The sequence below is a fragment of the Bos mutus genome, chromosome 17 (genome assembly GCF_027580195.1).
Source record: "Bos mutus isolate GX-2022 chromosome 17, NWIPB_WYAK_1.1, whole genome shotgun sequence".
NCBI lineage: Eukaryota > Metazoa > Chordata > Mammalia > Artiodactyla > Bovidae > Bos > Bos mutus.
Genome location: NC_091633.1, coordinates 28,948,907 through 28,963,364, shown reverse-complemented (window position 1 = coordinate 28,963,364; position 14,458 = coordinate 28,948,907). Strand labels below are relative to the sequence as shown.

The following is a 14,458-nucleotide window of genomic DNA, read 5'->3' as shown; positions in this document are numbered from 1 at the left end:
ACCCATATAACAATTTTTCTGATGGTTTAGATAAGGAGCGAGAGACAGAAGGGCTGGAGGGTGCTGGGCCAGCAGGCAGATTCTGAGCAAGGGCCCAGCACCCTGTGGCAAAGGGTGATTGCCTGGCAGGCAGAGAGCAGGTCTGGGAAAGGAAGGAAGAAGGAAACATTAGACTTGAGACCCTAAAGGAAGCAGAAGCAGACAGCCTAGGCTGCTTAAGAAGGCTTCAATATTTCAAGGGCATTTTTTTGCTGTTTTTTTCTTATTCTTATGTATTGCTTTTTATTTCTGTAGGTTATATTCTTTTAAGTGGAATCCTTAAAATCTATGGATTTCCAGTAGCTCTTTCCAGATCAATTTCATAAGAGTTTGTAGCCATTGTCACTCCATCAGTTATATATAAGACTGCCAGTGTCAGCTTCACCCCATCAAGGGTCTTTGACTTCATAGAGAGTGACTCTGGAATCACGAACACCAGCAAGTCTTTGTGGATGAAAGCCCATGAAACTCTGGGTTGCTGGGAGTTTTGCCCTTCTCTAAAACCTAATCAGACAGAAAGTGTGTGCATGCGTGCATGCTCAGTCACATCTGACTCTTTGTGACCCGACAGACTGTAGCCTGGCAGATTCCTCTATCCATGAGATTTCCCAAGAAAGAATACTGGAGTGGGTTGCCATTTCCTCCTCCAGGGGATCTTCCCCACCCAGGGACAGAAGCTGCGTCTCCCACAACTCTCATGTTGGCAGGCAGATTTTTTACAACTGAGCCATCTGGAAGAGGGGTCATCAGTGACATGATGGTCACTGCCTGCACAGAAGATCTTGGTTGTCCTTCAAGCATTTGCAACCTGACATTTTTTTTTTCTTATTTTCTGTCTTCTCCACTAGAATAGAGACTCCAAAAGGACAGGGAAGATCTGTTTAGCTCACCACCGCATGTTGGGCACCTAGAAAGTACCTGGTCACAGGAGATGCTACCTACATACTGATGGAATGAAGGAAGAAAGGAATGAATGCACATCATCTCCCCTGTCAGCCATTCCAAGTCCTGAAGGCTTAGTCTGTAACATGTGTATCAGTGAAGCAATATAACTCAGTACAGAGATGTTACCATTGCAGCTTGCTCAAAAACACAATTTATATTATTTCAAGTTAAAATAATTTTAATTACATTTGCTTATACATGATTTATGGCTCTGACCAGGAACTTGGGATGGGCAACAAGGAAAGAAAATCCATCCATTTCTGCCCCTGAAGACTTTCTCCTTCCTCACCTCAAGTACTAGTGGAAATATCACCATCCTCTCTCCTCTTGACCTTTTGGTTAAACACTAGGACACGTTTTTACCATTCTCAGTCTGTATTCTTCCTGGTCTTTCATTTCCTTCCCACTGCCACCAGAAACTTCTTTTTCTTGTCCTTTCCTCCTAACATATATGCTGTCATTGTAAGAAAGGACAAATGGTCCCTCTCTCATTGCTGGACTTCCTAGAACAGGTGTCTTCCTGACTTTCTATGCTGAATCAGAACTTAGGACCCACTGTATAGCTTAGGGCCCTCTACTCAATATTCTGTAATAGCCTATAAGAGGAAAGAACCTGAAAAAAGAATGAATATAAGTATATGTATAATTGACTCACTTTTCTGTACACCTGAAACTAGCACAACATTGTAAGTCAACTCTACTCCAATAAAACTTTTTTTAAAAAAGAATTTGCTTTTTTTAAGTAAAAAGTTCTGAAGTCCTAGCCAAGCTGTAGCCGCATACGTTAGTGATATTACAGCTTAACAGGCTTTGGTGTCTGCTTTCATCATACACCATTGCTCCTCTGGAAACTGTTATAAATTCAAGATAAGACAAAACAAAACCCACAAGTTTTTCAGACAAAACATTTATTGGTAAAGGCTGCTGGTGCCTAGAGCTTCCTACCTTGGTGCTAAGGCTTCTCGAACACATCCTGAGCCTACACCCTGAGATGATGTAGATCACAAGAATGTCAGGAGCAGGACTCAACTTCCCTGAGATCTCACGCCTTAGGATACAGAATCAACGACTGCAGGATGGCCCTGGAGGATACCAGTATATTAACACTTCAGGTACAACTGCCATTTCATCCAGTATTGCTGGGAACACTCTGAATGGAATTTCATAGGTCTGGTTTATGGATTAGTGGCTACTTCAGATGATTTTTAACTTTTCTGCATTTTTTCTTTTTGCCTAGAGACTACATTAAGAAAGCTTATTTTTATGTAAGAGCGAAGAAAAGTCATTGAAAGGTTTTGAGTATGGCAGGACCTGGGATGGAATGTTTTCTATAGTTCTTCATGTTCTTCTAGACCAAGGAAATTTTAGCTCATAAGCATAATGGAATACTACTTCTTTTTTTCTTCTTGCAACCCAATATTCCACAACACCTTCAGAGACTTCAGGAGTTCCTTCAAGCCCCCTTCATCTCACAAGGTGTGTGATTTGGGATAATATCCTTCACAGAAGCGTGTGCTGCTGTGTGCTGTGCTGTCGCTTCAGCCCCGTGTCTGACTCTTTGCGACCCTAGGAACTGTAGCCCATCAGGCTCCTCTGTCCACGGGATTCTCCAGGCAAGAACACTGGAGTGGGTTAGCCATGTTCTCCTCCAGGGGATCTTCCCAACCCAGGGACCGAACCCGCATCTCTTATGTCTCCTGCACTGGCAGGTGGGTTCTGTATAACTAGTGCCACCTGAGAAGCCCTCATATAAGCATATGTGACTCAATTTAGTTCAGGGAATGGGTTCTGATTTGCTACAACTGTGGCTAAGATCATGCTGCAGTTATTTTAAAAACACTCTGCTTGAGGAGCTTACAGGATTATCGGGGAGAATTTCCATGAAAAATCAGCTAATAATAAAATAGAAGAGCAACAGATTATGAATGAGGTGCAGAGACCTTTCCATCTCCCCTAGTTATCTTAAAGCAAGTGATCTAACTTTTACGTGTCTTAATTTCTTCAAACAAATGAAAAGTTTGCACTAGATGAGCTATAAGACCTTTGTAACCTACGATTCCATGACTCTGGAATGCCATCTCCCACTCTAAATCTTCTAAGGATAATGAACTATAATACTTGTCCCCCATAAAACATAACTGGAGTTTACATCTTATTATCAAAAACAAGAATGAGGATGCCATCAAATGCTATCTGGAGTCTCTTCTTTGGGGCTACGGATGGGACTGAAACTGAACAGTAAGCTAAGCATTAAATCTGTCCACTTAAAAAAGATCAGTTTTTTAAAAAGCCCTATTTAATCAAAGACACCTAGATGTTTGAATAGCTGATGAAGTAATCTAGTTTGGTTGCTATTCAGCATGAATGTACCCAGCCCTGGGATGTTCACTAAAATGTGAATGAAAATGGCCTCAGTTGTGGGAAAGAGTCCTGGTTCTTCAGGTCAAGGGCAGACCTCTTGCTTCCTGGAAGTCCTCAGCCTGGCTTTCTCTACTACATGACAGCACACTCAAAGCTATGAGCCCGCAAACAAACGACACACATTATCCTAAATAAAGGAAAATAAGAACGCATATATTTGATATTCTGAATGTTTTTAAAAGAGATTCCAATATGTGCATGACTTCCATTGTAGGAATTCAGAATTTATCAAACAAAATAATAAAGCCAACAGGGTAATGATAGGACCTGGGGAAAGCATGGCCGCTCTCCAGGTTCCCAACCTCACCATCTGCTCATCCCTGTGCTCTGCCCTTGGAAATGAGGGTGCCAACCGCTTCCCAGACTGACACCAACCAACTGCCTGGGAAGAGCTGCATCCCTCATCCTAGTCAATGCTGGCTGCTGGTGACTGGAGCGGGAGACTGTAATTAAATATTTCCATCTCAAAGGCCACTAGCCAGTCTACTACTGTGCTTATCTTATATTTGAAATAAGTTCCCTCAACTTCCTGCCAATTCTAATTTATCCATTCTTCAAACTTCAAGTCTCTTCTTTGCCCGTTGAGCCCATATTGCTGACAGCAGTAATTGCTATATCTTTCAAAAGCTGTGTGACTTTAGTCAAGTCACTTAGCCTCTCAGGTCCTTCTTGGGAATTAAACAAGGTTACCTCTGAAGTTCCTTCCAGTCCTAAAAGTCAGCAGCCTGTGGTCCTTCAGTGTTTCTCACAAGGCAAAGGGTTGGTGTGGAGTCAATTAAAAATCATCAATAAATTATGAGAGCCAGAATCTGATTTTTTCAATGCCCAATCTCCTAGGCTAAGTGAATGTGCATAAAACTGTGAACACTGATAGAAGGAGGAAGACACACCATGAAGACTTTCAGTGGCTCTTCTCTTTAGGCCCATGGAGTGAGGAGCTCTCCACATGCCCTGTCTATTCCAAACATATTTTACCTAATTAGGTCTATGGCCTGTCCCCAGCATTCCCTGTTTTCTCTTTTTCCCCCAGTTTTATTGAGAAATAATTGACATACATCACTGTTTAAGTTTACGCATACAGCATGACACCTTGATTTACCTATAGTGTGAAATGATGGCCCCAATAGGCTCAGCTAACATGCATCGTCTCATACAGATGCAGAACAAAGAAAAGAAAGGAAAACAAAAAACTTTCTCTCTGTGATGAGAACCCAGATAACCTTCCTACACACCACACAGGATGGCAGGGTCACCATGAGTTACACCCATGGTACTCATTTATCTTATCTTCCAGCATCTCTGGACCACCTTCCTCTAATCCCCTTCCCCTTCCCCTGCCTCTGGGGACCACATGCATCATCTCTTTTTCTATGAGTTATTGTTGTTTTTCAATATTCCACGTATGAGACCATACAGTGTCTTTCCTGAATCCCTTTAAGGGTGGTGCTCCAGATCTCAAAACAGCATTAGGCTGTGCCGCCCACAGACCTACACCAAGACATGTCCAAAGTGGTGACAGAGGTGTCATGAACAGGCCTGTGACCCTGTCCAACACAGCAGGACAAGGGTGGGTCTTCCCACCTCAGCAAGTTGGCGGGAACAGATGATGCTCTTAGGAATTAGATGAGGGAAACCCAGCAGAGAATAAGTTATTCTCCAAGGAATTTAGCTCTTAAAAAATAGCTAATGAATCCATAAAAAAAAAAAGCTTGCCATCCATAAGTAACTAATGGGTCCTGGTGGGTGGTGAAAGCTGTGGATTATTTCACCTAATGCTTGTGCAAACTCTAGGGACCCGGGATTGTGAGCATGTCTATTTTCAGATAAGGATGCTGAGGCCAAGAGGATGAAACAGCTGCTCAAAGTCATAAAGCTTGTCAGAGTGCAGGATGCTTTGGAAAAGAATGCAAGACTGTAAACATTTTAAGATTAAACACAATTTAAGAAAATGATTGCTTTTTAAAAATGTTTTTAAATGTTTTCAGAAAATTGTCAAATTGTCTACATCTACTATAGCCTTGAAAGTGAGAAAGCGAGTGTTCACATTTTCCTTAGGAAAACACCCTATTACCATTTTCAAAATGTCAGTAAGATCTTGAAAGGGCAGGCACTCACCTCTGGGAAAATCAGTTTGCAAATACTCTCTGCCAAAGTGTGAAGATAGACCCGGCTGCGGCTGGTCTTCCTCCGGGGAAGCCTTCCGGGAGGGTTCTTGTCGGGGACACCTGGACAGACGCCTGGCTGCCCTGGGGTCGATGCTGGCCCACTCCCTGTGGCTTCCCCCAAGGGCTCTCTGGGGACCTGCCCCGGGGCCAGCAGGGAGAAAGGGCAGTCCCCCGTGATCTGCAGGTCCTTCAGCTTTGCGCAGAACATGGTGATTGCTCCTGGGCCTGGTTCTTCTTACCAGGATGGACACACAGAAGCCACTAGCGGACCAGAGATGCTGATGACCAGGGAGTCCAGGGGCTGCAGAAGGTCAGAGGAGAAAGAGGAGTGACTCTGTATTCCTATGGAAAGAGAAAAATACAGGTATGAAAAAGTGAAGACCAAACAGTCCTATGTCATTTGCAAGTTAAAAAAAAAAAATCTGGTGCAAATGTCCATTATAAAATGGATGGAACATTTGGTAAAGATCTTATTTCCTATGTGTGCATTCCAGTATACTAGAAAAATACTTGCTTTTAGTATTTTAATATTTTTCAAATAGAATATAATTTTCTCCAAAATGTCTTTAGCACAAACTACTGATTCCCATTTTTGTAGCCCATTTGGTCTCATTTGATTCCACAAGGGTGAAATATTGTGGTTTTATGACAGAAGCGGGAGAAGGCAATGGCACCCCACTCCAGTGCTGTTGCCCGGAAAATCCCATGGACAGAGAGGCCTGGTAGGCTGCAGTCCATGGGGTCGCTAAGAGTCAGACACGACTGAGTGACTTCACTTTCACTTTCCACTTTCATGCATTGGAGAAGGAAATGGCAACCCACTCCAGTGTTCTTGCCTGGAGAATCCCATGGACAAAGAAGCCTGCTAGGCTGCAGTCCATGGGGTTGCACAGAGTCGGACACGACTGAAGCGACTTGGCAGCATGACAGAAGCTGGGTCTCAAACTATGTCATATCACTGCTCATACTACTAAATTCTCATTAGTCTGTATTTTCTAAAAAATCAGAATAGCATGCATAATGTCTCCTAAACATACCCAAAGAAAAAAATGTATATAATGATGCCCAAGTATATGTTGTTAGATCTGAAATATTGTCTTTTACATGAAAAAAATTAATTGAAATGATTACTGACAAAGAGACTTATCTCTATAAATAGTAAAATATTTTTAAAATATCACCAAAATGAAAAACAAATAATATTTTTTCAAAAGACTCCTGATTCCTAAGAATAGGCCATTGGATTTACAGGAGACTTTGAATCCAAATCCAGATGACACTGGAGTAATCCAAGAAGGCCTCTCTTTCTAGGAGTCCCCAAAGTCAGGAGCATGACCCTTCTGGCCAATTTTCCCCTGTACTTTTGTTTTTGTTGATGTTGTAATGGAGTCTCCACACAATTCACAACCCATGTCTCATTAACTTTTCAGTGGAACCATCTGGTTGTAAATTCAGCTTGTCAACAATACAGTGATGTTGATTAACTGAGTCCACCAGCTATTTCGATACTTGGAAAATCAAAAAATTCAAAAAAGAGGGAAAAAGAATACATGGTCTGGTACAGTGCTAAGAACCCTGTATTTACATTTAAGCTTCACAGCAACCACTTGAAATAGGTATTCTTATCACCAGTGGGTCAGAGGCTCAACGTTTGTGTCATCTTTGATTTGAAATGCTAGAAAGTGCAAGAGCTATGATTCAAACATAGGTCCATCTGATTCCACAGCCAATGGGTTTCCATTAACTCAAACTCATATATTAACAAGTTACACTTGTTTCTAAACAATCAGGCTTAGTTTATACACTGGAATTAATTTATCTTGAAGATATGGTTTATAAGTTTACATTAGAAAGCAAATAAGAACGTAATTATCCTGCTTGCTGGCTGGTGGTACTTGAATCATGAAAAGGATTATACTTCAGTCTTCGGAATTGGAGTTCAATTATTTTGTGTCTTTTCTATGCACCTCAGTGCTCTTAGTATGTTCCTAATGTATATAACATCAGCTTATAATTTTTCACAGATAAATTACTGATAGGCTTAGAACAATGTACAATTCATTTCCCAAACTGGGACAAACAAGGAAGCTGAATTCACATCTGACAGCCCCTGGGGTGTTGCTGGGTTATCAGGTTTGGGGAAGATGATGGATGCTGACAGGCCAGAAGAAACTGCTGGAACTCTCTGCTTCTTTTTATTTTTTAATTTTTATTTTATATTGGAGTATAATTGATTTACAATGTTGTGTTAGTTTCAGGTGTACAGCAAAATAGTTCAGTTTTACATATACATGTATCTTTTTCAGATTCTTTTCCCTTAGTGTGTATCTTTTTTTTTTATTTTTTTAATTGAATCATAGATGCTTTACAGAATTTTGTTGTTTTTTGTCAAATCTCAACATGATTATCAGCCATAGGTATACATTTAATCCAAACTCCTAGTTTATCCCTCCCCCTTTACCATTTGGTAACCATAAGTTTGCTTTCTATGTCTGTGAGTCTGTTTCTGTTTTGTAAATAAGTTCATTTGTATCATTTTCAAAGATTTCACCTACGTGACTCTGTTTCTTAAAGTCAAACCCCAAATCTGTGTTCACACATAATTTATGAATCTTCAGGAAGGTACAAAGGGAGATCCTTTCAGCATTAAGGAGCAGAAACCATATTCTGCCAGCAGAGAAGAGGGCATGGTCTATCTCAGAGGCTGCTGGGTGCCTAGAGGTGATCTGGTGATGGAGGACCGGTTACTGGATTCAGAAAGACCTGCAGATCTACAGCTCTCCACCAAGATCTGTTTAAGATTCAGTTCTACAAGTAGCTGTTTCTTAGTCTTTAATGTTTCTCAACAACACTATTGAGTAGTCATGCTAAGTCACTTCAGTCCTGTCCGAGTCTTTGTGACCCTATGGACTGTAGCCCGCCAGGCTTCTTTGTCTTTGGGATTCTCCAGCCAAGAATACTGGAGTCGATTGCCATTTCCTACTTGAGGGGATCTTCCGGTCCAGGGATCAAACCCACGTCTCATATTACTACTTATCAACTCCTGTCCTCCGGCATGGTGTAGATCAGGGGTCCAACCTCCCCATAAAGGCAGAGTGGGTCACTTCAGCTTGTGGTCAATGCCTCAACTCTGCCACTGCAGCAGATACACAGAGGAGAGAGCATGGACATGGTCCCATGAAAACAGGCTGCACAGACCATAGTACTGACTCGTGTTTGCAAAAAGCTAAGCAACTTAGATGAAGCGTTTTAATACAAATATAATTTTAACCATGGGGTTAGAGTTACTTCCTCATCACCTCTTCCCAGTCCCAAAATAGAGAACCTCTCTGGATTCAGTTTTGCACAACTTGAAAGTAATTAAGAAGAGTCTAGTAGATAATTCTAAATAAATATTTATTAATAAAAATCAAAATACCATTATTTTATGTGAATTTTTAGGAAGAAAAATTTTATTAATTGAATGTCATAGTTTCAGTTACATAAAAATATAATACAATAACTAGAAAAGAGGGCACTTAAAAAAAGGCCATAAAAATAGATTATATGTTGGAGCTGATGCGGGTCTGGAATTTCTTCCTAAAATCAGTTATTTTGGTACATATTATAATTTTAGTATTGGACAGAGGATTCCGACATAATGTAGTTTATGAAAATTCTTCCTTTATGCTTAATCTTCTATTTAAATTGGATTTCAACCCTTGTTCTCAAACCCAATATTTTATCCTCTTCTCTTCAATCTCATTAGAGCAGGACACAACTGACCAGTCAGACTTCCTGGAAATTCTTTTTTCTCCAATATGACACAGTGCTCTAATTTCCAGCCAATGTGCCTAACATTTTTTTTTTAATTAAAGTAAAAACAGCAACAGGAAACAAATTGTGCTTACTTCAAGATCAGTTAAGTGTTTAGTCTCATTAAATCACATATGTATCAACAAACTAATTAGCGTCCCTCGTCTGTGCAGCTGATGAAATTACACTACGAACAGATGCAGCCAATGCCAATACCTTGGAGACTCGTGTTTGTCAGTCATTTGCCAGGTTGCCAGGAAGACAGACTATGCTCTTCAAGGGAACCAGTGATGATTCTTTTGTAAAACACCAGCAGCAACTTCAGAAATGGTTGGGTCAGTTCCTGAATGCAGTACAGAGCTGGGTGTAGATGTGGTAGTGACATGGGAGGGAAAAAAACAAGTGAATTGAAGTGATAAATTTGGTGACAAGGCCTTGGCAGGCAGTGGGAGAGATATTCTCAGAAATTCAAAGAGGTATTTGCCATTCCCCAGGCTGATGATTAAACAGCCTCCAAATTGACTGAATGCTTTCTCCCTTTACTGGTAAGTTATTAATTCCTCTAGAGTGACAATAAAGACCTATTGACCTCATATCAATAACCAGGATGCAAAAACAGTATATATATGTATATGTATAACTGTTCACTGGCTGTACACCTGAAACTAACACAGCATTATAAATCAACTATACTCCAATATAATTTTTTTTAAATAACCAGGATGCATTGCTGTGTAGGTAATGAGATACTCCATCATTAACCTCTAAGGAAAGAATTAAGCACAAACCCTTGTTTTCCACATGTGAAAAACCTGGGGGGTGGGGAGTGCGGGGGGGGAAGCACCTCACACGTACTCTCTCACACAGAAAGCTTGTTTTACAATAGCAGGTCACATGCCAGGCTTAGCACCCAGCCATACCGAAATCTGTGATTCAAGAAATATGTGTTTTAAGATTAAATTCCAAAGTCCAGATATAGAACAGTAGCTGAAAGAGAGACCTTCAAAACAAACCCCCTCGGTAAGGATAAAGTGTGCATGCCCCACCCAAATTGTAACAACCATCTTCATAAACAAATGTCAAGAAGGCAGCTTAACATTCAGAACATCGAACGTTTTCATTCCTCCAAAGCTGAAAAATTGTTCAATAATATTTCAAAAATCAGGCCTTCAAAATGTGTTTCTTTTCACTTGGCAGGAAGCAATATTTACAGAACAGTCCCCTGTGACAGACCAGGGAAGCTGGACAAAGTAGTAGAAAAACTGTGCCTCCCTGACTGGAGGGAAAGGGCAGGGGAGAGCCGGCTTCCTTCATGCCGCCCCTGCTCCCAGCTCCAATGCCAGCTCTGCTGCTTTTTCCAGTCACAGCCCCGTGCAGCACTCAGCCCGTTTACACAAGATTTATTCTTCCACCGACCAGGCTCTGGCTTTGCTTTCACCGTGTCACCCAAACCTCCTTGCTAAATTCAGCCATGAGCTCCTGAAAGTTAAACCTCCAAACACACCTGACCTTCCCCTGGCATTTTGCTTTTCGTAAGCTCCATTCCCACAGATTGTCTGATGCACTGGCTTGCGTCTTGCTTCCTGCTTCATCCCTTCATTTGTTCACGTTCCAGTCTACTCAACAAGCATTTATGAGTGGCCTACTATATGTGGGACATTCTTCCAGGTGCAAGGGCAGAGCCATGGGCAAAAGGCATCATAGTCAGGGGGAGCTTACAATCTAGCAGGAAGACTAGACTATTTTTAATTTTTTACTCCTAATTTATCCCCCCTCCCATCCTTTTTCTCCTGTGGCAGCGATAAGTCTGTTCTCTATGTCTGTGAGTCTGTTTCTGCTTTGCAAATAAGTTCATTTGTATCATATTGTAGGTTCCACATATAAGTGATATCATATGGTAGTTGTCTTTCTCTGACTTACTTCACTTAGTATCATCATATCTAGGTCCATCCACGTTGCTGCAAATGAAATTATCTCATTTCTTTTTATGGCCAAGTAATATGCCATTGTATAAAAGCACCATGTTTCCTTTATCCATTCTTTGGTTGATGGACATTTAGGTTGTTTCCATGTCCTGGCTATTGTAAATAGTGCTGCTGTGAACACTGGGATGCATGATCTTTTTGAATTATGGTTTTCCCCAGATATATGCCCAGAAGTGGGGTTGCTAGATCATATGGTACTTCTATTTTTAGTTTTTAAAGGAAGCATCTCTACACTGTTCATAGTGGCTGTCCATGGTGGTGTCCCAGTTGAAATTCCTAGCAACAGTGTAAGAGGATCCCTTTAGGAAAACTAATTCTGACACTCAGCTCCAAGTGTGACGTGTGCTATCAAAGGGGGTGCACACCGCACTCCGGGAGTGACACCAGGGATCCCAATCCAGTCCCAGGAGGAAGAGACAACCAAGCTGAATGGTGACTGTGAGCCGAGAGAAGCGAGCCCCAGAGAAAACAGCGAGCATGCTTGGAGGCGAGGACAGACCAGGGCACATCCCAGGAAATGAACGGGCCCAGCCCAGCCGAAGCGTGCGGCCAGGGAGAACCTGGGGAAGGTGATGCAGATGAGCCAGTGGCGGTCAGGACATACAGATGGAGGGGGCGTGTAAACCATGCTACCTAAGCCACCAGTCTGTTCTAAAAGCTAGGTGACTAAGAAGTGAAAATATCATTGTATTTTCAAGAGATTATCTGAAATGCAGGATGAGGGACAGGTCAGAGTTGGACAGGCGGCTGATCTAGGTTGGATCAGAGTGGCCCCGCGGATAAAAAGCAGATCAATCCTGAAGCATCTCCGAGAGAGAACCCACAGGCTTCATCTCCTGGTGGGACATGGGGCTGAAGGCAAGGGAGCCCATAGGCTCCCAACTCACCTTATCAATAAGCCATAGCCCAGGGGAGACCAGGATCCAGAAAAGCTCCCTTTAAAGTTGTCCACAGCTCACTTCCCAAGACCAGGTTATTCAGTCATAACCAAGCCCAGATGTGGGGTTTGCAATATTACATGACCATTCATGGGGACTGGGCTGCTCCAATTCTCCTCTGAAGCCTTCTTTAGGGAAGCAGCTCCTCCTTATTCCAAAGCCCAGACATGGGCAAGCCAACAGCAGTTCAGATTCCAGGCCGGCTACTGACCTCCACAGTGCAAGGCAGTTCCAGCTCTCTGCACAAGCGGAAGATGCTTAGTTTAAATTTTTGTTACTAAGAGCCCATGCTTGTCACCCCCCGCAGAACAAGGAAGTTACCTCTAAAGGTCATGGCAACGTCAGTCCTGGGGACCCAAAACACAAGAACTCTCCTTTTCCTGAAAATAACTGCTTTGCCAAAGCTATAGCACGGGACACAAATGCTTAGCACACTACATTAATTCTTTCTTAAAAATAAGGTGGGCGTGATCCATACCTTTCTTAGATTCAGCAGGCAATTCAGTGACAACTTTGAAATAAGAGCAATGTTGATACTCTAGAGCTGGGAGATTTTAACTTTAAGAATTATCACTTTTTGATTCTCAATTTTTATAGCAAACTGTTACAGGATGTTTTATGGCTAATTAAAGAGCAAAACTTTGGGGACTATAAATTCTAAATATCCGCTTTTAAACCTCTCTACCAGGATTATCACTGAAATCTGAGTGCATACAGTTAGTATCTCTTCAAATTAAATATCATACCCTCTTAATGGCAGATCACAAGGAAATCAGATAAATGTTTCAATATTTTGTTCCAGAAATATGTGGAATATTTTCCAGCTCTTCCTAGAATCCACATCATACTTATACTGCTCAAATAGTTCCTTACGATGACTTCATCTTTTTATGAATATATTTATGGAAAATATGGTGATTCTTCTGCAGAGTTACAAGAGATAAGTGATTCCTTTATACCCTATATAAAGCCATTTTGTTTTCATCTACTTGCAGATAAATACTGTGTATTTCTGTGATGTGGTTTGGCTCATATTCACTAATGGGGGATAATGTCAGTGTAAAATAGGGGTCAACTAGACCCCCATTCACACCTGCAAATCCCCGCAGCTCAGCTTGAATATACACCGTGTCTTGATACAGTTTCCTTGTTTAGTTCCCTTTCTCAATAACTCATCAGGCTCTTCACTTTCCTATAATTCCTTCCCATCAAGCTACCTCTTCCCCTTAAACCAGTCCTATAATTACTGTAGTGCGGTATTCATCAGAATTCAGCTTGTCTTTTTAACTAAGCTTGTATGTTTGTTAGGACTGTTATAGCTTTAGCTAGTGCCGTAAGTGTTGATTGGTTTCACTTCAACACATTTTCTTCCCATAAGTCCATTTATTTTTAGTGCATAATTTTGCAGCATACAGAGATTTTTAGGAACACTTGTATCATGTTGTATGAGAAATGCCTGTATTTCAACAGTGTTTGATTGAAATTTACAAGTAAGGTGAAATCCTACTTAATTACTTAGGGAAAAAAACAATAAAGTCACATTCACTAAGACTATAGATTTCATTACTATTCAGGTAGTAAACACTGATGAAACTTTCAAAACGGACCAGGTGCGTGGACCCAAGTCAGATTCCAGGACCAAAGGCTGAGTTAGGTTCTGACACCAAAGGCTGTGTGTTTACTTCTTGACTCTACCCTTTATCAACTCTGATTTTAGTCAAATTCCTAAGCTGCTCCTGCTGCTGCTGAATCACTTCAGTCGTGTCTGACTCTGTGAGGCCCCATAGACGACAGCCCACCAGGATGCTCCGTCTCTGGGATTCTCCAGGCAAGAACACTGGAGTGGGTTGCCATTTCCTTCTCCAATGCATGAAAGTGAAAGTGAAGTTGCTCAGTCATGTCTGACCCTCAGTGACCCCGTGGACCGCAGCCTTCCAGGCTCCTCCATCCATGGGATTTTCCAGGCAAGACTACTGGAGTGGGGTGCCATTACCTTCTCCGAAATTCCTAGGCTAATCCACCCCAACTCTCTCCATATGGAAATAGGTAGACTAATAACTATTTCCTACATGTGCTGTACAGTCAAGCATCCCAATTACTTCTCAGCAATAGGGTGATACTGAATCATTTTCTTAACTTCACCGAGCTTCTATTACCTTGCCCAAAAAAT

General features: G+C 41.6%; 1 protein-coding gene across 9 annotated transcripts in view; it reads right to left on the bottom strand.

The window, feature by feature from the left end:
• The window catches only part of GUCY1A1 (guanylate cyclase 1 soluble subunit alpha 1), a 72,601-nt gene that overhangs the window by 35,442 nt on the left and 22,701 nt on the right, over window positions 1-14,458 (bottom strand). For 4 of the 9 annotated variants that reach the window (XM_070386409.1, XM_070386410.1, XM_070386408.1 and 1 more), the window contains exons 2-3: window positions 9,582-9,725; window positions 5,521-5,912 (exon numbers count right to left, since the gene is read on the bottom strand). In XM_070386409.1, coding sequence (XP_070242510.1) covers window positions 5,521-5,778 — 258 coding nt within the window. In that variant the 5' untranslated portion in view covers window positions 5,779-5,912; window positions 9,582-9,725. The remainder of the gene's footprint in view (window positions 1-5,520; window positions 5,913-9,581; window positions 9,726-14,458) is intronic. The other 5 variants (XM_070386414.1, XM_070386413.1, XM_070386416.1 and 2 more) reach the window with 2 other exon arrangements.